Source organism: Talpa occidentalis, unplaced genomic scaffold (assembly GCF_014898055.3).
Source record: "Talpa occidentalis isolate TD23 unplaced genomic scaffold, MPIMG_talOcc4v2.1 talOcc4.17, whole genome shotgun sequence".
NCBI classification, from domain to species: Eukaryota; Metazoa; Chordata; class Mammalia; order Eulipotyphla; family Talpidae; genus Talpa; species Talpa occidentalis.
In genome coordinates, this window is record NW_023601754.1 from 45,464,176 (window position 1) to 45,485,175 (window position 21,000).

The 21,000-nt window shown below is 54.4% G+C and overlaps 1 protein-coding gene across 2 annotated transcripts; it reads left to right on the top strand.

Annotated features, from left to right (window-relative positions):
- The first annotated feature begins 336 nt into the window (after positions 1 to 336).
- Positions 337 to 20,330, top strand: DHX34 (DExH-box helicase 34). 2 transcript variants are annotated; one of them, XM_037516858.2, is made up of 17 exons: positions 337 to 420; positions 3,222 to 4,207; positions 5,720 to 6,031; positions 6,623 to 6,877; positions 9,040 to 9,142; positions 10,593 to 10,810; positions 12,366 to 12,540; positions 13,968 to 14,161; positions 14,842 to 14,943; positions 15,470 to 15,712; positions 15,919 to 16,092; positions 16,359 to 16,476; positions 17,528 to 17,634; positions 17,894 to 18,172; positions 18,823 to 18,999; positions 19,214 to 19,352; positions 20,036 to 20,330. In XM_037516858.2, the coding sequence occupies exons 2-17, from the start codon at positions 3,503 to 3,505 to the stop codon at positions 20,167 to 20,169; spliced, it is 3,435 nt and encodes a 1,144-aa protein (XP_037372755.1). In that variant the 5' UTR covers positions 337 to 420; positions 3,222 to 3,502; the 3' UTR covers positions 20,170 to 20,330. The 2 variants fall into 2 exon arrangements, with proteins under 2 accessions (XP_037372755.1, XP_054553242.1); XM_054697267.1 differs by lacking the exon at positions 337 to 420 and adding an exon at positions 1,238 to 1,501.
- The last annotated feature ends 670 nt before the right edge of the window (positions 20,331 to 21,000 follow it).

The window sequence follows — 21,000 nt, forward strand, 5'->3', positions numbered from 1 at the left end:
CGAGCTGACATGATGAATTGTACATGAACAACACTATACATAATTACAACTCATAATGAATAATTCAGTCAGCTCCCTCGTTGAGCTAAAACCCGGGGCTCCGCCGGTCCAGGGTGCAGCCAGCAGAGGTTAGGGTAGAGGGGGGCCGGGGAGACATTTTCAAGTCTCCACAGCAGCCCTCCCGGGACCCCTAAACGGTGCAGCGACACCCGAGGCTTCTCCCGCTGCTAGGCGGGGGCCTGACCGTGCCGAGCGCAGGCGCAGAGTGGATCTTAGGAGCCCGCAGCTGCCCATTGGCTCCTAGGTCTTAAGTGGGGCGGGGCCAGGCCGCGAGGATGGCGTGCGCAGGCGCAGAAATGGCTTCGTGTGCGTAAGGGGCGCTGCGGCCCGGAAGTTGAGGCGTTCGCGGTGGATAGTGAGGTGAGGGGGGGCGGGGCGGCGGTGCCGGCGGCTGGAGTCGAGCCGGGTCGGGGGTACTTGGGGGCGATCGGAGGGCTGGAGGGAAATCCCGGGGCCCCGAGAAACGATTGGAGATGGAGTCTGAGCATGCCTGTGAGAATTTGGGGTCAGAGAGACCCGAGACTGAAAGCACTGGAAACACGAGAAGAAGCTTCGAGAAACGGAGGGCTTGAGAGACGGGGAAGGCTGGAGGGAAGTTGAGAGAGGAAGAAAGCAGAAAATTAGAAAGCCCGAGGGCGAAAAGTGAGGGTCCCTTCGCGGGAGGCTCATGGAGATTCCCGGGGTCCCCACGTGAACTTGGGAGATGGCGGGAAACATAGATCAGAGTCAGACGAGGGGTCAGAAATGGACCCAAGAGCACAGGGAGGTGGAGGAACGGACACTGAATCGTGGGGCGAGACCGACAGATGTGGGAAGAGGGAGAAACTGACCAAATCTGGCCCGAGAGTTGTTGGCAGAAGGGAAGAGCCAGCCTAGGGGAAGAGGCTGGGGAGAGAGCAAGAGAAGGAGATCCCATGCTGGGAATGGGGCGGGAAAGCCAGGTAAATGAAGAGAGTAACCCCGAGGATGAAGAACGGAGAGAGGTGGAGAGAGCAAATAGAACGGAGAGGAGAGTGAAATCATGCAGGGTTTGTTTCTCTACATCTAACCTATTTCACTGAGCATAATTCCCTCTAGGACCATCCATGTTGCAAATGGCAGGATTTCAGCTTTTTTTCTTTTTTCTCCCTAAATAGCTGAGGTCTTATTCCATTGTGTATGTAGGCCACATCTGAGAACGGCCTTGAGAAACTTGGGGGTGCCCTCAGTTGTGCCCACATGCACCAGAGGCAGTTTGCAGCCAGAGGGGAATGATCTCTTCACTTTATCGTTCCTGTTTTTACTAAGAATCCTGGCTACCGTTCAAGAACACCTTTTCCTCTTAATTGCCTCCTTGAACAGGAACCCCTCTGAAGCTGCTCTGGCATCACCAAGAAGTAATGAGCACTCCCCACAGGCTGCTGCTTTCATGGGAAACAGCTCTGCTAGTTCACAAGTTCTGGTCAGTTGAAACCCATAGCTGGCCCTAGTTACTCCCAGGGATGGCCTGAATCCCCCTGAGACTTAAGAGATCAGCTCTCTGAACTCTTCCACGATGCCCTTGGAGACTAAAGGCAGAGTAGGTGCAGGCATCACCGATATCATTATGCAGGCCAGTCGTGACCTTTATTTTTTTTTTTAATGATCATTTTCATTTCTCTTTTTCTTGAAATAATATACATCACTGTATGTTTTAGGTGTACAGATCACACCTCTTCAAATGTTTGTTGCACCACAACCACAGTCAAAATGCAAATAACCCTCTACCCAATTTGTGGCCATTTGAGTTTTTCTAGGTTATACATTCTGATTTTTTCCCCTGTGTTGGAAAAAACTGGACAAAGCACTGACCTTGAATACTAATTCCTTTTTAGCTTCTCTGTGCCAGCCTCGGTGATAAACTGCAATGCTTTGAGATGTGAGATGGGATTGCCGTCATTTTACAGATGGAAAAAACATCCTCGAAGCTGGTCACACATCTAGTAAACAATGAAATAGATTTAAACCCAGAGTTGCCTGCCTAGGGTTTACCAAGGAAGTCTCTGGACCCTTCTTATAAGGCCATAAACTTAGAATATGAAGGATGGCCTTCCCTCCAGGAAAATTACACCTAGGACATGCTCTTTCATAAGACTTCCTCAGCTGAGAATCAGAAACCCACCTTTAAGTAGTGGCCGGAAAGTGGAGGGCTGGAGGGAACAAAGCCTCAGGCACTAAGTGATTGCCAACCTTCCCCTGCCTCCCTCCACCTCTTGCAGTTTGCTCAGTCATCATCCTTGTGTGTGCCTCATTGTCCCCATTTGAAGGCTTTTCTCTAGGATAGATTTCTAGAAAAGACTATCTTGTTAAAGAGCTCCAGGTTTATAGCATCCTTGTCCAACCACAATAGATAGTGGGAGCTTGTCTAGTAACTCAATTCCAGAGAAAGGCCGTGATAGGGCCTCTTCAGATCGTGTGTCCACTCCTCAGATCAATCACTGGTTAAAAGAGGAGTAGGGCAGCACGAATGGCCAGCCCTGGGTCACTTGCCCAACCAATAGGGATTCTTAAAGGCCATCAGAACCAAGTGGAATCAAGGAAGGACTGCTCCCCAAAGGATGGTGGGTGCTGTTTTCAGGAAAAGAAGGGAGGAATGTGCCAGGCAGGCAAAAACAATACATAAAACACTTGCAAAACTGTGTGCTTAATTTCAAAGGGTTCCCAGGTGTTCTGAAGTGGGTGGGGCTGGTGGGAGTCTAACTGTGGAGGGGAGGCATTGGGGATTGGGTAGCTATATGCTGGTCTGAGGTGACCCCACAAAGGCAATACTGGGGCCCACTCACATCTTTTGGATGGGGGATTCTGTGCCAGGGTGAAATTCCTGATGGGATGGAGGCAAGCTGAGCTTTGGAGGGTGGGGGAGGGTTAGGAAGCCTTTACTCTTCATTGCACTGCACCTCTCCAGTGCTACTGCCTCCAACCATGTGACCTGCTGTCCTTCAGAGGAGGCTCCCACAGCCCCCGGGCTTCTTGTGTCACAGCCCTTGTCACTTGATGGTCAGAGTCTGGTGAGATGTCTGTCCTATGCACACCACCACCTGTGGTGGTTCCTGACTGCACCGCCTGCTCGTGCGGTGCTTGCCATCAGCTGACTTTCTGCATATGTTTCTAAAAGCGAATAAATGTCTTTTCTCTCCCCGAAGCATTCAGGACCTGCACATGCTGGCTGGACTGTGTCCATCTCAGAGACCAGCGAGGAGCCCTAAGATGCCTCTGTGAGCAGCTTGAGTCAGGCCCCTGGCCACTTTGTCATCACGGGTGGTGGCCAAGCATCAACCGTGACAAGAAAAATTTGTTTTTTGGAGAAAAAGTGGCTCCTTATTGCAAGCATTTGCCTGCAAGGGATGGGAAATGGATGAGACCATTTGGTCGAAGTGATTAGAACTGAGGCGAGTTTTGTGACAACGTTGTGATTAGTGGCAACATGCCACCTCCCAGAACCAGGGAGGGCAGGGATCACCGAGATCACCGCAGGACTCCCAGGGAGGAGGAAGCCCCGGAGAAATGGAACTGGGATTGTCCGGAGACACGCCGTCTCTTCGAGGAGGCCTTCTTCCGTGATGAGGATTATATTCGCCAGGGTTCTGAGGAGTGTCAGAAGTTCTGGGCCTTCTTTGAACGCTTGCAGAGATTTCAGACCCTCAAGCCCACCCGGAAGGAGGAGAAAGAGCCCGGGCATGCCAAGGCCAGCATCCCGGCGCTGGCCGACCTCCCTCGCACTTATGACCCGAGATACCGCATCAACCTCTCCGTGCTTGGTGCCGACACTCGGGGCACTGGGGGACTGGTCAGGCGCCTGCCCCCGGAGAAGGTGTCTGAGTTCCGCCGAGCCCTCTTGCACTACCTAGATTTTGGCCAGAAGCAGGCGTTTGGGCGGCTGGCTAAGCTGCAGCGGGAGCGGGCGGCACTGCCCATCGCCCAGTACGGACAGCGCATCCTGCAGACGCTGCGGAAGCACCAGGTGGTGGTGGTGGCGGGTGACACGGGTTGTGGCAAGTCCACTCAGGTGCCCCAGTACCTGCTGGCTGCTGGCTTCAATCATGTGGCCTGTACCCAGCCCCGGAGAATTGCCTGCATCTCACTGGCCAAGCGTGTCAGCTTTGAGAGTCTCAGCCAGTACGGCTCCCAGGTGAGGAGGACGGGGGGGTTCCAGTCCTTCCACTGTGGTGGGTTGCTTGCCTGTGGTGGTAGCAACAAAAGCACTTACCCTCTGACCCAGCGATGATTCTTCTAGAAGTTTCTCTACAGATTGGCCTAAATCTGGTCCACATGACAAAGGCACTAATATCACTTGGTATAGCTCTGTAACAAAAAAATTGAGAAATGTTTTACATGCTCATCCATCTTATTTTTCAGCAGCCCCAAAAGAGTGAGGACATATTTCCTTATTATGGTTTCTAGGGTTAAAGTTGTTACTGGAGCTGGTTCTCTCAGCTTGGTGAATTCTCACATGTGGAATACATCCATGTAACCAGCACCCAGACTAAAAGAATCAAACGCAGCAGCACCCCCAGAAACATTCTGTTCCCCTTCCAGTTACTTCCCTGAGGCTCCCGAGGTTTTTACCCTTCTTAGTTAGCTCTAGACCATCATCTGTGTTGGGTGACTGTGCCTGAGTTAATGATAGATTATCGCTGATTATTTTTCCCTCTTTTTTTTTTTTTTAAACAAAGGCGGGAGGGGTCTTTTTTTTTTTTTTAAGATTGATTTATTTATTTATACAAGCACTGGATACAGTCAGAAGTGCAGGAGGGTGAGAGGATTCACCAGAGCCAGAGCCGGGAACAGAACAGACAGATTGATGAAGTACACTGCTGAGGGGAGCAGCGGGTGGCAGGAGAGGTCTGCGCGCCATCGCCATGTGGGACCCTCGCCTGGTGGCCGGAGATCGAACAGGCACTGCAGAGGCTGCAGGCAGCTTTGCAACCCAGCGCTCAACCGTTGCACCACCGGGGAGGCCCTAGTATTGCATTTTAATTTGCACTTCCCTGATGACAAGGAAGTTGAGTCCGTTTTTGTGTGTCATGACTTATCTGACAACCCCTTATTACTATTACGGTTAACTAGTACAAGTGTACCTCATTTTATGCCTTGTCGCAGGTATCGTGTTTACCAATTTACAAATTGTGTCTCTGGGTACCATTTTTCCAACAGCTCACAAAATAGTTAATATTTTTCAGCAATTAAGTGTTTTCTAATTAAGATGTATACACTGTTTTGTAGACATAGTGCTCTTACACACTCACTAGACTTTCCAGTTTAGTGGAAAAATAGCTTTTATATTCCCTGGGTAACCCCCACCTTTGTGCAACTTGCTTTATTGTGTTGTCTGGCACCAACCTGCAGCAGCGCCTGGCTGTGCCTGTGTCAAACACCAGGCTCTGGGCCAAGTAGTTATGGGCACTAGCACGTATAATTCTCAGCATTTGGGAGAAGAAAATGTCTCTGAGGGATGGAATTGCTTTTTGGAAGTCAAAAAGTGGTACAGGTGGCACTAAGGGGTAGGGGTGGATTCAAACCCAAACTATTTGGACTCCAGAGTCTGATGCAGAGGTGTTAGCTCAGATTTTCCATCCTAGCAGGTGAGGGTCTGGTGCCCAGGCCCCGGGCCCTCTCCTGACAACCTCTTCACTCATTCCAGGTCGGCTACCAGATCCGCTTTGAGAGCACACGTTCAGCAGCCACCAAGATCGTGTTCCTGACAGTGGGGCTGCTGCTGAGGCAGATCCAGCGGGAGCCCAGCCTGCCCCAGTACCAGGTCCTGATCGTGGATGAGGTCCATGAGCGGCACCTCCACAATGACTTCCTCCTGGGAGTCCTCCGGGGCCTGCTGCCCAAGCGGCCTGACCTCAAGGTCATCCTCATGTCGGCCACCATCAACATCTCGCTCTTCTCCAGCTATTTCAGCAGTGCACCAGTGGTTCAAGTGCCCGGAAGGCTCTTCCCCATCACGGTCAGTGCTCTCCCTAATCCATAGCCCCAGACCTCCTACCTGGTCTCTGGCCAAACCTGGACATGTCCCTTCTCTGCTGCTCTGTTTCCTGTTTCTTCAATTAAGGACATCTCTCTTTTCTAAACCTGACATTTTCTGAACAAGTTCAATGTGCTGGGTGTGGCGCTAGGAGCTTCTTAGAAGAGACCCCAAAATGTTAAGGCTCATGTAAGCTAGAAGTCTACTTCTGTTAACACTCTGGCTGATCCATGCTGGTGGGCAGCTCTGTTCCAAGTGGTCATTCAGAGAACCAGGCTCCTTCTTCTCATTGCTCTGGATCTCATAGGGCCATGTTCTCAAACTTAGCCCTGTTGACATTTTGGCCTGGGTGCTTCTCAGTTTGGGGCTGCCCTGTGCATTGTAGGATGTTGAGCAGTGCCCCTGGCCTCTACCTACTTAGCATCAGTACCATTCTCCTCTTCCAGTGTGACAACCAAAAATGCCTCCAAATGTTCCCCTGCAGACAGATCCACCCCCATGAGAACCACTGTCCTAGAGGGTGGCCTCAGCCGCCTGGCTGACCCACGCCTGCCTGGGGCTGTCCCCTCACAGGTGGTCTACCAGCCACAGGAGGCAGAGCCCCCCACGGCCAAGTCCGAGAAGCTGGATCCACGGCCCTTCCTGAGGGTGCTGGAAGCCATTGACAACAAATACCCGCCCGAGGAGCGGGGCGACCTCCTGGTCTTCCTCAGCGGCATGGCGGAGATCAGCTCAGTGCTGGAGGCTGCCCAGACCTACGCCAGCCACACCCAGCGCTGGGTGGTGTTGCCGCTGCACAGCGCCCTCTCTGTGGCTGACCAGGACAAGGTAGTGCTTTTGGCCAGGCTGGTAGGGGTCTAGATATGGAGGCTGTGGAGGTTGGTGGCTACATGCAGGACTGAGGTAACCCCACAAAGGCAGGGCTATGGGCTGCAGGTGGGGCCAACTGCATCTTTTGGATGGGGGTGTCTGCACCAGGGTGAGCTTATGATGGCATGGGAGGCCTTGGTGCTGAGCCTTGGAGTAGGAGAAAGAGTATGAGAAGAGGGAGGAAGGCAGTCCAGGTGGGGGGCTGCCTGGAGCAGAGGTGTGGAGGTGAGCATCTGAGAGTTGGGGGTGGGAGAGGTGAAGAGACCTGATTGGAATGGAAAGGTGCTGGGAGGGAGGCCTTTGGATCTCTGTAATGGTTCTTTATTGCCGTGTAAGAAATTACCCCCAAACTCAGCAGTTTAGGACAATGAACACCCAATATCTCACCTATTTTCTGTAGATCAGGAATCTGGGAGCAGCTGAGCTGGGGGGTTCTAGCCAGAGTCTCCCCGGGGTTTGTAGCTGGACATGGGTGGGCCTCTGTCATCTGGAAGCCTGACAGGCTGGAAAATCTTCCACAATGGTGTGCCCATGGCTGGCTGTTTGGGGGCCTCAGTTCCTCTCAACCTGGGCCTCTCTGGGGACTGCTGGAGTGTCATTGAGTCCCAGTGACTCATTTTGCCCCTGATATCAAAGCAGAAGCCACAGTGCCTTCCAGAACTGGAAATCGGACCATCATTCTTCAGTGGCCCATTAGTTAACCCGGTCTGCCCTGTCCAGTGGGAGGGCACTGGATGAGGCTCCCAGGAGTCACGGCTATCTGGGGCCATCTTGGAGGCTGACAGTCACTTTGGGGAAGAGTCTTCAGGCCACACTCAGGGAGTTATTAATTGAAGAAACAACCTCTGAGCACTGCCTGAGTATCTCCCCTTGCAGCAAGGGGGCTCTTAAGGACAGGGCAGGAGCCACAATATGGCCCTTCCCCTCAAGTGCCTGCTGCTCTACTGGGGGAGATGGGCAAGTTTGGGGCAGCTTTACAGATGGTGGGGGAAAGCTCAGGGCACTGAGAGCCTTTGTGGATTCATGAAAAGCTGCATGGAGGAAGTGACTTGCAAAAGTGAGACCAGGAAAGGGGCAGAGGGTAGTATCCTAGCTCCTGTGCCAGGAGTACACACTCATGTCAACCAGACTTTTTAGCTCTGTATGCCTGGACCTACTCAGGCCTCAAGCTGCCCTAACTGACTTACTCAGGCCTCAAGCTGACCCCACTGAGCAGATGCAGAAATGGAGGTGCAGGCACTTGTGCAAAGTCATAGAAGTGGCAGAGCCAGGCTGTGGAACCTAGTAATTTGGCACCAGAGCCCTGCTGTTAACCAGAGGTTGACAAACTTTCGGGAAAGGTCCACAGAGTACATATTTTTAGGTTTGTGGGCATATGGTTTCTGTCACAACTTTACAGCAGGACAGTGCTCAGAGATTGACCGGTGGGACTGTGTCCCATTAAAATTTGATCTACAGAAGCAGATGGCAGGCTGAATTTGGCCCACAGGCCCCCAACTCTGACTCAACCTCACTGTGGCCCCCAAGAGGGGCCTAGAAGAGGGTTTGTTCAAAGGGCCCATGGTGAGAGAAAGATAGGTACTGGGAAGTGATCTGCAGGGTAGCTGTGTTCCCAACTGTGAGGGGGTCAGGAGAGATGGAACTGGAGAGATGGCAGGGTTACACCACAGGGAATTTGAAGTCAGGGTGTGGTGCAGGCTTTGTCCAGAATGCACCGGGGAGCCAGGGGTGGGTTCTGAGCAAGGGGGCACGGGCAGCCCTGGCTTGTGCTTTAGCAGCTCCCTCTGCTGCCATGTGAAGGATGGACTAGAGGGGAGATTGGAGGCAAGAGACCAGGGGAGAATCTTTAACAGAATTAGTGGGGAAGGGTACAGGAGGGCCTGGACCAGGGCAGGGAGTGTGGGTTTGGGGGAGGGCATGAATTCAAGAAATATGTGAGATGTTCAAGTGTGGCTGTAGGTTAGGGGTGGGTAGGGTCAGGAAGGACCCAGGACCATAGGTGCTATGGTTGAAGGCAAGCCATCTCCTAGATGAGCACTGGAAGGGGGGAGGGTTCAGTGGAAAGTCAAGCAGTAAGGGCTAAGTTACTATATTGATGTCACCTCCTCACTTTCCCCCAGGTATTTGACGTGGCACCCCCTGGAGTCCGGAAATGCATCCTTTCCACTAACATTGCCGAGACCTCAGTCACTATTGATGGGATCCGCTTTGTAGTGGATTCAGGTAAGGGCTGCCCCCCAGCCACCCAAGGACCTAGAAAGAAGTATGGGGTTTAGAGAAGTGCAGTGTAGTGAGGAACTCCAGAACAAAGCATAAAGTAAGCAGTGTTTAGGAGCAGTGGAAAAGTCTTTATCTTTCCCAGGCTTACATCTGTCTCTTTGCACTTACTGTTGTCTTTGCTGTGGGCTATCTTTTTCCAGATAGCTACACTTCCCCAGACATCCCATCTCAGGGCCTGTGTTAATGTCGCCCCTTTAGAGAGGCTCACCCTCTTGACTTTTATCTGTGGTCTCCTCCTTCACCCTCCACTGCCCCTTCCCCTATAAGGCTTTTTTTTCTTCTTAGTATAGAAATCATATTTTATATCTGTTGATCAGCTCATTTTTTGTCTTCCAAACTACGTACTTTCTCCAGAAAGTCAGTCAGGCATAGTGGTTAGGGGATGCTAGAGTCAGCCTGGTCAGGTTCACCACTGGCCATGTGATCAGGGTTGTTCAAACTGACATGCTCCAAGCATCAGTTTGCTCATCTGTAAAATGGCAGCAATATCAGGTGCCCTCAAACTATGAGGATGAGAGGGGTTCAGACACTGGGTGACCAGGGCACAGGGTGAGCCCTTGATAAATGTTAGCAGTTACCTCCCTGAACTTATTCACTCTGGGATGTATTCATGAGAAAACATTCTATCAGTTCATATACTGAGAAAATTTTTAAATGACTTGCCATTGATTTTAAGGCGCAGCCCATTTTCACACACAATAAAATGTAAAAAGGCCGGTCTTAAGAGTCAATGAAACTCGGTGTTCTTTTCTGCCCTGTGGGACCAGGGGGTTTTGTTTACAGCTGTACAGTGCCTGATATATAGTGGGCACTTTTTTTTTTTTTTAAAGATTTATTTATTTATGCATGCAAGAGCTGGGGCACAGGCCAGAGGTATAGGGGGTGAGAGGACTCACCAGAGACAGAGCGGGGAACAGAACAGGCAGATTGACTGAAGTACACTGCTGAGGGGAGCAGTGGGTGAGCCAGGAGAGGTCTGCTGCGCCATGTGGGTTGCTCCCTGGCTGGCCGGGAATCGAACTCGTGCTGCAGTGGCTGCGGATTGCTTCATAGGTTGTGTCTCAACCCTTGCGCCACCAGGGAGGCCCTATATAGTGGGCACTTAATATCTGTCGACCAACTAAACGCCTGAATAAGAAGAGGCTTGAGAAAATGATTAAAAACTTATGTTGACGAAGAAATGAGAGAATAAATTAATAAAATGTTAGGATTGGGCCCAGCACAAGCTATTGGCTACTGTTAATGTAATAAAGGAACAATAGAATAAAATGTTGATGCAACAAGTCAGCATGTGAGTGAATGAATGAATGGGCAGGGGCCGGGCTTGTGGCGGGTCCATGTATGTATTGCGTATAGCTTCTTTTCTCTCCCTGCTCCCCTCTTCTCCCCCCAGGGAAGGTGAAGGAGATGAGCTATGACCCTCAGGCCAAACTGCAGAGACTGCAGGAATTCTGGATCAGTCAGGCCAGTGCAGAGCAGCGTAAGGGCCGGGCGGGCCGCACGGGCCCTGGCGTCTGCTTCCGTCTCTATGCTGAATCAGACTACGATGCCTTCGCTCCCTACCCTGTCCCAGAGATTCGGAGGGTAGCCCTGGATGCCCTGGTGCTGCAGGTGAGGCCTACAGGGAGGGGCTGTGTCCTGAGTGCTGGTGCCAAGGAGGAGCCAGGAGGCATTGAGACCCAGCCCATCCCAGCTTTCAGGACCAAGAAGGGCAGGGCTGGCCAGGTCACTGACAGGAGCTCATCCCTTCCACACATCACATCCCCTGTTGAGGGGAAAACCGTTCCCCATGTCCCCAGGGGTATCTACACATGAGTCCATCAGAACGCTTTCAACTGTCACAGAAAGCCCTTCAAGTGGCTTTGAAACCAGCTTTCTTGATATGTTTTTGGTCTTGGCTCATAGCTCCAGAGTTAGTCTCACTTAGGTTACACTGCTGTGACAAATGGAAACTCTGTGCGATTGGAAATCTTAGGATTCTAATCATGGATGAGGAAGGGAATGCCTGGAGAGGTAAAGTAACTTGACCCAGGTCACACAGCAGCACATAGCTGAGCCAGGATTCCATGGAGGCTGTCAGATTTGCAGCTCCTCCCTCCTCCTCCATCCTGAGGCAGAAGCAGTGAACCATGGCTATGGAAACCTTTTCTGGAGGCTCCTGACTAATTTCCCATCCTGTCTTGTCCAACTCTGTGACCTATAATGTGTGGACACTAAATGTCTGCCTGATTGGGCCAGAGCAATGATTTTCAGCCCTGGCTACACTTGGGAGTCACCTGGAGAGTGATTCCAAGTCCTGTGCCCGAACTTCAACGTGAGGTCCTTTGGTGGGTGTTGGAAGTGCCTCCAGACGGTGTCAAGTCTTGGTGGGCAGGGGTGGATGGGAAACAGCTTATTGGTGGGTGGGCGGCCAGAACTGCAGCTGCCCTCCAGGTGAGGGCCAGGCGAGTGGGTGCCTGGGACACTGGCCGAGCCCCCAGGCTCGCTCAGCTTTCTTCTCGCATGGTGACACGAGCTGCCAGGCCAGCCTTGCCGTCACCCACTTGTGCTGCTCGCTTTCGCCAGGCCTGAGACAGAGCACTTTTCACTTCCTTCTCCCACAACCTGCTGTCCCGAGGCCTCCAGACTCATCAGGATTCTTGGTTGCCAGTGAGGGAAGCCCAGCCCAACTATATCAGCAGGAAGGGACTGTGTGTCGTGTGGGAGTAGGTCTGGCTTAGGAACGACTTAAAGATGTCTCCAGATGCTGTGGATGGGAGGGCTTCCAGGTAATGGAAAAAATAACCACCCCAGCCATCCCAGCCCCTCCCAACCAGAGCGGACCAGGACTTCTCCCCCAGATCCAGGCTGCAAAGTCCCAGGGAAGGATTCTGACTGGTCCAACTCAGGTCATGTGCTCACTCCTGAGTTGGTGTGACCAGGGACAGAGAACCCCAGACTGGTTCAGCTTAGAGCCTGTGCTTGCTCCTCCATCACCAGGGCCTAAGGGGAGGGGTGCTGGGCAGATAGACTGACAGGCAAGGCCCCCCTCCCCTGCCTCTGCACAAAGGACCTTGACACTGGGGATTTTGACTATTATGGTATGTGATCCCTGAGCGCCACCCCCCCAAGTGCTCCACAGTGGCTCATAGGTCCCTCATTCTGGGGGGGTTGGTTTTTATTCCAGATGAAGAGCATGAGCGTTGGAGATCCCCGAACCTTCCCCTTCATTGAGCCCCCACCACCAGCCAGCCTGGAGACAGCCATCCTCTACCTCCGGGACCAGGGGGCTCTGGACAGCTCAGAGGCTCTCACCCCCATCGGTTCCCTGTTGGCCCAGCTGCCTGTGGACGTTGTGATTGGTGAGGGTGCCCCTTTGGGTGATGACGTGGATTCTGTTCACCCTGAGCCAGTCCCTTCTCTGACCCCTGTTCATTCAGCCACAGTCCCTCCAATGACAGCGCTGTTCTAGGTGCCAGGGGCATAGCAGCAAACAAAACAAACATCTCTCTGGCACTGCTTGTCCCCAGCTCCACCCTGGTGCCCCCCTCTTGTGGTTAAGGATGTCACAACTGCCCACATCTTCCTCTTGCTCCTTCCTGAGTCATCCCTGCCAAATGGCCCAAATGGCCCGCTGACCAAGCCGTGTTCCGTGGGCCTGATGGAGACATCAGATTTCCCGGATGGAGATAGTTTCTTTCTCCCAGCCGCCCATTCCCACAGAATGTTCACAGCTGAGCATCAGCATGGAGCACGGAGCTCGAGCATGTTTGTCCAGCCTGGTGTTGCGCCCTCCGCCTGTGTCCATGCTGTTATAGCCCCCACACAGGGCTGCAGTGCAGGCAAGAGACTGCCCAGGTCTACCTAACTCTCGCGATACTTATTTTTGTTTGTGTTAAAAGAGGTCTAGAGCTAGGAGAATCCAATCTGAGAAGGAAAAGAGCTTTCTGTGAGCTTTTGCTGTCATTAGTGAGAGGCTTTGTGGACCTTATTTCATCATCTTTGGTGAGGATCGGTTGTCCAGATATGCCTGTTGCTCAGATGAGGAAACCGAGGCTCAGCCTGGGGCAGTGAGGATCAATCAGATGAAGGACTTGGAGGTGGCTGACCACAGGTCAGGTAGCACAGTTCTGAGCTTCTGGGGGACGCAAACCAGGAAACAGCCAGATCCTGCTGAGGACCCCTCAGAAACAGCTTTGTGCCTCAGTGTGATGCTGTCCCAAGCCAGAGCCATACCGTAGACCAGCAAGCCACACTCTGAACTCGCTTCTCCATTCTTCTCTGATCCCCCTTCTTCTCCCTTTTTTCTCCTACCCCCCACCATGCTCCTTCTTCTGTTCCCTCCACCTTGATGGCAAGAAAGGATTCTTCCTGAGACAAGCACAGAGCCAGGGGCTGCCATGTGCCAGGCAAAGGCCCCACAGGGCAGGGCAAGTCAAAGCCAGTGTCGGGAAGAAAACTAAAGCCAGGAGGAGGTGGCGGTGGGGGAGTGGGTTGTAAAGAGAAGAGCAGAGGGTGGCAACATTGCTGCTAGCAGTTGTCAGCACTTAGTGCCCACACCAGGCCCGAGGAGCGGGAATTGTGTTCTGTCCCGCTGACAGGTGGGGAAACTGAGGCCTGGCCCGAGGTCACACCACCGGAGAGTAGAGTGTGGGCTTGATTTTGTCCATCTGGCTCTGAGCCCCTTTGTGACCGAGATGGAGGGAGGCAGGGATACGATGGGGATGGGGAGAGCGGGTCCAGGGACATGAGGACCCCCAGAGGAATGAGAAGGTTCATGTCCTCCCAGGGAAGATGCTGATCCTGGGCTCCATGTTCCACCTCGCGGAGCCCGTGCTCACCATCGCGGCCGCCCTCAGCGTCCAGTCACCCTTCACCCGCAGTGCCCAGAGCAGCCCAGAGTGCGCAGCGGCTCGGCGACCCCTGGAGAGTGACCAGGGTGACCCCTTCACCCTCTTCAATGTCTTCAACACCTGGGTGCAGGTGAGGCCAGAGGCGGGGCCTCCCCTCTGTTTCTGTTGTTCTGCAGTGGGTCAGGGCCTCCCTGAAACTGTGGCTCCTCCTCTTGTCCTCGCCTGCACCCCAGGGAGGACCCCCAAGCCCTTCACAGACCCCATCTCCACCATTCAGTCCTGCGGGCAGGGACAGCATATGCGGAAGCTCAGGCTCAAGGGGGAGCCTGGGGTTCTAAAGCCAGTGCTGTCTGGAGAAAGCCCAGTCTCCTGAGGGTGGCATCTGATTATTTGGCACGTTCACCGAACCCCTGAGGTAGGCCCACACTGGGCAGCGCTGGGCTCAGTGGTAACCAAAACCCACAGCACCCCAGGGCTCACGGTCCAGTGGGGGACACAGATCCAGCCCCAGGCAGTGACCACCCCAAGTGGGCTGAGATGGGGAGTTACAGGGTTCCAGAGGACACAGAGGATACCTGACGCAGCATGTATGGGCTAGGACTGCTTCCTAGAGGAGGAGCAGCGGGGCTGAGGAGAGGAAGGAGGGGAGCCCAAATCCCTGATGGGGGCCGGCAGGCCTCCTACCTGCCTGGCATCCTCCCCCTGGCTGCTCCTGGGGCCCATGCTGGGGTGGTCTGGGTGGTGGCTCACTCCCCCTACACCTCCCTGAATTGGGCAGGCGCTGATAGCGGGTGCTGTGCCTCCACCCAGGTGAAATCTGAACGGAGCAGGAACTCCCGGAAGTGGTGCCGCCGCCGGGGCATAGAGGAACACCGGTTGTATGAAATGGCCAACCTGCGGCGCCAGTTCAAGGTGAGGCTCAGGACAAAGGACAGGGCCTGGGACAAACCTGGGAGACCAAGGTGGGGCAGGGGACCTGAGTGAGCACATGCAACATCTCTCTTCCTCTGACCAAGTCATCCCAGTCCTGCCCGACATTACTTCCCCCAGCATCAGACCACCAGACCTGGGGGGAGGGATCTGTGCTGGGGAAAAGGATAGAAACCCAGGAAGACTTCTGGGAAGGGTGGACAGTGTCAGTGGCCACTTACCTCTTCCTCATGAAGAACCTGCTTTCTGGAGTAGGGGTACTGAGTGGCCACACAGGCTATGCTGGGAAGTAGTGTTGGTGATGATCGGCGGGCACATTTGGAATCTTGCAGCCCAGTGGTCAACCCCAGCAGCCCTGGAAGAGGGTCTTGGACAGCCCTGTTTTCCATTGAGGAAAATTTTGGCTCAGAAGGGGGAGGTCACTAGCCACCAAGTGGCAAGCCCCAGACTTGAACAGAGTCTGGGTCCAAAACCCACCTGGCCTCACTCAGGCCCCACCCACCCACAGGAGCTATTGGAGGACCATGGACTGCTGACCGGGGCCCAGGTCCCAGAGCCGGGGGACAGTTACCACCGGCTGCAGCAGCGCCGGGAGCGCCGGGCCCTGTACCAGCTGAAGCGCCAGCACGAGGAGGGTGGAGGGCGCAGGCGCAAAGTGCTACGACTGCAGGAGGAGCAGGATGGTGGCTCCAGCGACGAGGACCCAGGGCACACGGCCTCCCAGGGGACTGGTGACAATGTGGACATCCAGGTGGATGGCACAGGGCTGTCTAGGGTGGTGGGGGTGGGGTTTACCTTCGGGGACGTGGCCCAGCTGGGAGTCTCACCTCAGGGCCCATGGACAGGGCCTGCCAGGCCGTCTACATACTCATCAGCCCATGTACTCTGGCCCAGGCCCCTTAGGTAGGTAGTGAGTGGGGAGGGACCCCAGGAACCTGCCTTCCCCCATTCCCACAGGATGTGAAGTTTAAACTCCGGCACAACCTAGAGCAGCTGCAGGCAGCTGCCAGCTCAGCCCAGGCCCTGACTCGGGACCAGATGGCCTTGCTCAAGCTGGTGCTGGGTCGGGGCCTCTACCCCCAAATCGCCGTCTCAGACCCGTTCAACAGTGGCCGCAAGGACTCTGACCAGGTGGGGCTCCTTCCCATGCCTGTCTTGTGGGGACACAGAGTGACCAGACCTCTGGGGCTCACAGTCCAGTAGGGGGCTGGAATGGGGAAGCCCAGGGGTTGGGGGCACAGGGTCATCTGACCCAGCTTGGAGGCAGTCAGGGAGGCTTCCTGGAGGGAGGAACTTCTGAGTTGAGGAATGGCGGAGGGAACTGGCCAAGAGGGAGAAGAAAGGCATTCTGCACAGTGGGAAGAGCAGGTCTGAGGGCCTCCGCCCCACCCCTTCAGATTTTCCACACCCAGGCCAAGCAGGGCACCGTGCTGCACCCCACCTGTGTCTTCGCCAACAGCCCTGAGGTGCTACACACACAAGAGCCGGAGGCCAAGGATGGCGAGGGGAGCCGAGGTATGGTGAGCCCAGGTGGGAAGAGAGGAACCCCCAACCCAGATAAGGAGATTGGGGACACAGTGACCTCAGGGTGCTGCTCACCACCTGGAATTACTCCCTCACTCCCCCCACACTCAAGGTCCCTGATGGAGGAGCAGTCCCATGAGCATGCCTCATTGGCCTTGTTGGGCCTCAGCAAGTCCACCTGGGCTGAGCCTACCCTCCCCAGGGTGTATAGCTCTCCTAGCACTGCAGCCATTGCCAAGGCCAAGTGTTCAGCGGCCTGTCCCTGCAGTCCCTGCAGCGTGTCTGGCAGCATCTGGCTGTCACATTTGCTGACCTAGCTGGAGCCAGGCCACAAGCTGCCTCAGCCTTGGGCCCTGGGGCCCGGTGGGGCTGTGCTCCTGCCCTGCAGGGCTGCTTCCATTTCTCTGAGCTCAGAATACAGCTCATCTCTCCTCATTTGACAAAGTTTGAAGATGGACACTCTGAAGATGGTGAATAGTAATCCCAAGAAGATAAGGCTTAGAATTTAAAATTCTAAGCATTTTAAAACTTTTCTCTCTAGCCCAGAACTATTGTCAATTCCTAGTCAATTTACTCTCACGCATCACATTGTTCCCTCTCTCTTTAATTTCCAAACATCATCCCAGCAGAGAAAGAGCTCTCATGGCCTCCCACATGCTCTAACTGTTCGCATTTTGCCATCCTGGTTTCCTGTCCTCTCATTTCTAACCCCACCACCATGGATTTATGCTGAAATTTTAAAAGCAGATCATTCATATTAATAATAATAGTAATCATGATTTTTTTTTTTGCATTACCACAATGCTGTCATCACTCTTAACAAAATTTACAATGATTCCTTATTATCACCAAACAGTGAACGTCGCACTTGTCAGGCAGAGTATTTAAAGGAGCTCCCAACATTTTATCATTACACACGCCAGCATATTCTCAGTTCAGATGTGACAGATGCCTACGTGCCCCAGGTAGGACTGGTTTAGACAGGTATGAGTGTGTGGGTGGGAGACCAGGGGACCCTGAACTGCCCTTCTGTTCCTTTCAGATGATAAGGACAAGATGAGCAGCAAGCACCAGCTCCTCACCTTTGTCTCCCTGCTGGAGACTAACAAGCCCTACCTGGTAAACTGTGTCCGCATCCCTGCACTCCAGGTAGGTCTGGGCCCCATGTCCCCCCTCCAGGTGTGATGGTTGCTCTCAGGGCAGGAGGCCTGTGGGCACATGAGACTACTATCTCCCAGGGGTGTGGGGAGGGCCTGGAGAGCTGATGTGCGAACTAGACAGTGGATAGGTGGGGAGCTGATGGATATGCCAGACGGAAGGTGGGTGGGTAGGAGCCCAACGGGCAGGGATCTCTCTGAGAGGCATGCTGCCCTCACTTCTGGGCCTGTCTCCACCCCCTCTCTTGTAGTCCCTCCTGCTGTTCAGCCGGTCCCTGGATACCAATGGGGACTGCACCCGCTTGGTGGCTGACGGCTGGCTGGCGCTCCAGCTTGCAGATAGTGAGAGTGCCGTCCAGCTCCTGGCGGCCGCCCTGCGCCTCCGAGCCCACTGGGAAAGCGCGCTGGACCGGCAGCTGGCTCATCAGGCCCAGAAGCGGCTGGAAGAAGAGGAGGAGGAGGAGGCCCCCCTCAACCCCAAGGAGGTGGCAGCCCTTAGCAGGGAGCTGCTTCAGTTCACAGCCTCCAAGGTACCTGTTCCAGGGATGGAGACGCCAGGAGGCCTAGAGTCCAGTTTGTTCAGGGTGTACATGGTGGGGGGTGTTCAACCCAGTGAGGGTGATGACAATCCTAAGGTCACACAGTAGACGAGGAGTAGAGCTAAGATTTGGCCCCAGGAACCTAACTTCGGAGGCCATGCTTTTCATGCCTGCCATGCCTCCCTCATCGTGCAGTTAAGTTTAATAAGCCCCTACTACCTGCATGGTGCAGGTTACCCCTCATTGCAGTTAACAGTTTATAGGGTATGAGAGGAAAGCAGTTAAGGTACCTGTTCACGGAGGGCGGATGGGAAGAGCAGATTTGAAACCAAACCCACCTCTCAAGTGAGCCAAGGAAAGGCTGATGTGCTAGGGGAGGAGGGGCAAGGTGGCTAGACTCAAGATTTAGATGTAGACCTGCGTAGGTCAGGGAGGAGGGAGTGGTCTGGGGAGGCTATGGAGATAGGGGATAGGGCCTCAGGGCCTGTTGTTGGCAAGCCTGGTCATGGAGTCTGAAAACGTGATTGGCTTAGCTGTTGGCTCCTATAACGGAAAGTCTAGGAATGGGCTTCAGGCACAGCTGGATCCAGGTACTCTTGACAGTGTCCTCCTGAGTCTATTCCTCTCTCTCTCTTTCTCAGGTTTCTTACAGCCTCCGGCGGCTCACAGGACTGGAAGCCCAAAACCTCTATGTAGGACCCCAGACCATCACAACTGCCCCCAGCCTGCCTGGCCTCTTTGGCAGCTCTTCCCTGTCCCCCCACCCCACCAAAGGAGGCTATGCAGTCACTGATTTCCTCACCTACAACTGCCTCACGGTAAGCATGGACCCCACCTTGGCCCCTCACCATCCCACCTCTAAAATGAGATTTTAGAGAGTTCCTTCCCCTCCCATCAACCGCATTCCAACTTAGCCCAGGGATGCTGTTTCTGAATGGGTCTGCCAGCCTTGAGGGGCTCTGCAGAGTGTCCCAGGCTGGCAGTGGGGGACTGGCAGGGTAACCAAGCCCTGACACAGCCTGCCTGTCACAGAGCGACACAGACCTGTACAGCGACTGTCTCCGGACCTTCTGGACCTGCCCCCACTGTGACCTGCACATGCCCCTGACACCCCTGGAGCGCATCGCCCATGAGAACACCTGTCCCAAGGCCCCGCCGGATGGCCTCTCAGGTAGGGACGCAGCTCTGGGGTCAGAGCACCTCTTCTTTCCTGTGCGTCTGCACATTTATTTGCTCAACATGCAGGGATGGACAACCTCAACCCTCTGGCCCTAGCTAGAGACACATATGGGTTTTGTCACAGAGACCAGAGCCTGGGACAGGCATGCTGGAGCGCCAGCTTCTTTTTGTCTCTGGTCTCTTCATGTCGTCGACCCTCATGGAGTCCTGCCTCTGTGTTTCCCTTACTCCGGTTGTGTTCCTTCTTCTTCTCTCTCACCCACAGCTGTCTCTGCCTTGTCCACGTCTGCCCTTGTCCACATGTTCACCCAGGGGAAGCCACAGTGTGCAGACCTTGACACAGTGCCTGCTGCTTTGCTCCATACACCACGCATGTGGGGACGGGGTGGGGGGGGATGGCAGTGAGGCCACGCACTCCCTACCCCAGGGCTCTGTCTCTTCAGTCTTGTGTCTCTCCTTGTGCCTGTCTTTCTGTCTCTCTCACCCCTCCGGGACATAGAATGAAGACTGTGTGTATGTTAATCAAGAAAGGCTTCCTAGAAGAGGCAGAGCCAGAATTTCCCCAAGGGCCAGAAGAGGATCCGAAGCCCTCCAGTACCTGGGATTTGGGAGTGTGGTGAGAAAGAGCATGCAGTGGCGAGCCTCCCTCACATCCTCCCTTCTCCTCTCCCTTAGGGGCCAAGGAAGCAACCCCTGAGCCCATCCAGAAGACATCTGCCCTGCAGAGGCCCTACCACTGCGAGGCCTGCCAGAAGGACTTTCTGTTCACACCCACAGAGGTGCTGCGGCACCGGAGGCAGCACATGTGAGGTTGGGGCAGGTGTCTGCTAAAGGCCTGTGTTCCATGAGGGACTAGGACCCCACCCCACTCCCTAGCCAGAACTGTGACATGTGGTGTGGCCTCAGCCCTGTGGGGAGGGCATGTGGATATGTGAATAAAGTCTTACTTCCTCACTTGAACGTGCTCCACCCAGTCAGCAGGTAGCAGCTGCCTCTGCCTGTTTTCCCCATGGCCCGGCTTTCAGCCCTCCCGCTGCAACCTGCAGTGTGGGCAGATGTTGGGGTGAAGGCCAAAAAGGAAGGGCCTCTTCTCCCCTTTGAACTAGGGGCCCCTGCATTGCCCCATCCCATGGGCCAGGGTGGTGGTGTCAGGACCTGCTCCCGGAAAAGTGACCAGGGACATTTCTGCCACGGGGTCCGTGGGCAGGTCCCAAGTCCCCACCACGCCTCCCTCTCCCTGAGATGCCTTCTGCCTGGCCAAGCAGCATCCCCACCTAGATCTCCTGCCCCCTGACTGTCCTGCCTGGGCTCTGAACTTTACTGCTGGAGTTATGTCCCCTGACTTCAAACAAAGGCCTCTTTGCCCCAGCTCAGTGACGTGCCCCTCCACCCACAGAGTCAGGCCCAAATCCTCACTCACACCTACACGCTGCCTTAGCCAGTCTTATGAGTCTTTCCTTCAAGCTCCATCCAGCACCTGCCCCCTGGACCTTGTCTGCAGGCCCCACCCTACCCACCCATGCATGGATGGATCAGTGCCCAGAACTGGGCTCCCTGCTTCTGCTTCATGCCGCCTGAGGTCTAATTTCCATGCAGAAGCCCCAAGGACCCTGCCTGTCAAAACCCAATTGTAACCTACC

Bases quoted from the DNA above. Each gene is read 5' to 3' on its own strand.
- DHX34 (XM_037516858.2), top strand. From the start codon at position 3,503: ATGCCACCTCCCAGAACCAGGGAGGGCAGGGATCACCGAGATCACCGC. The intron at 15,713-15,918 runs GTGGATGGCACA...CCATTCCCACAG, and splicing joins GTGACAATGTGGACATCCAG to GATGTGAAGTTTAAACTCCG. The intron at 19,353-20,035 runs GTAGGGACGCAG...CCTCTCCCTTAG, and splicing joins CCCGCCGGATGGCCTCTCAG to GGGCCAAGGAAGCAACCCCT.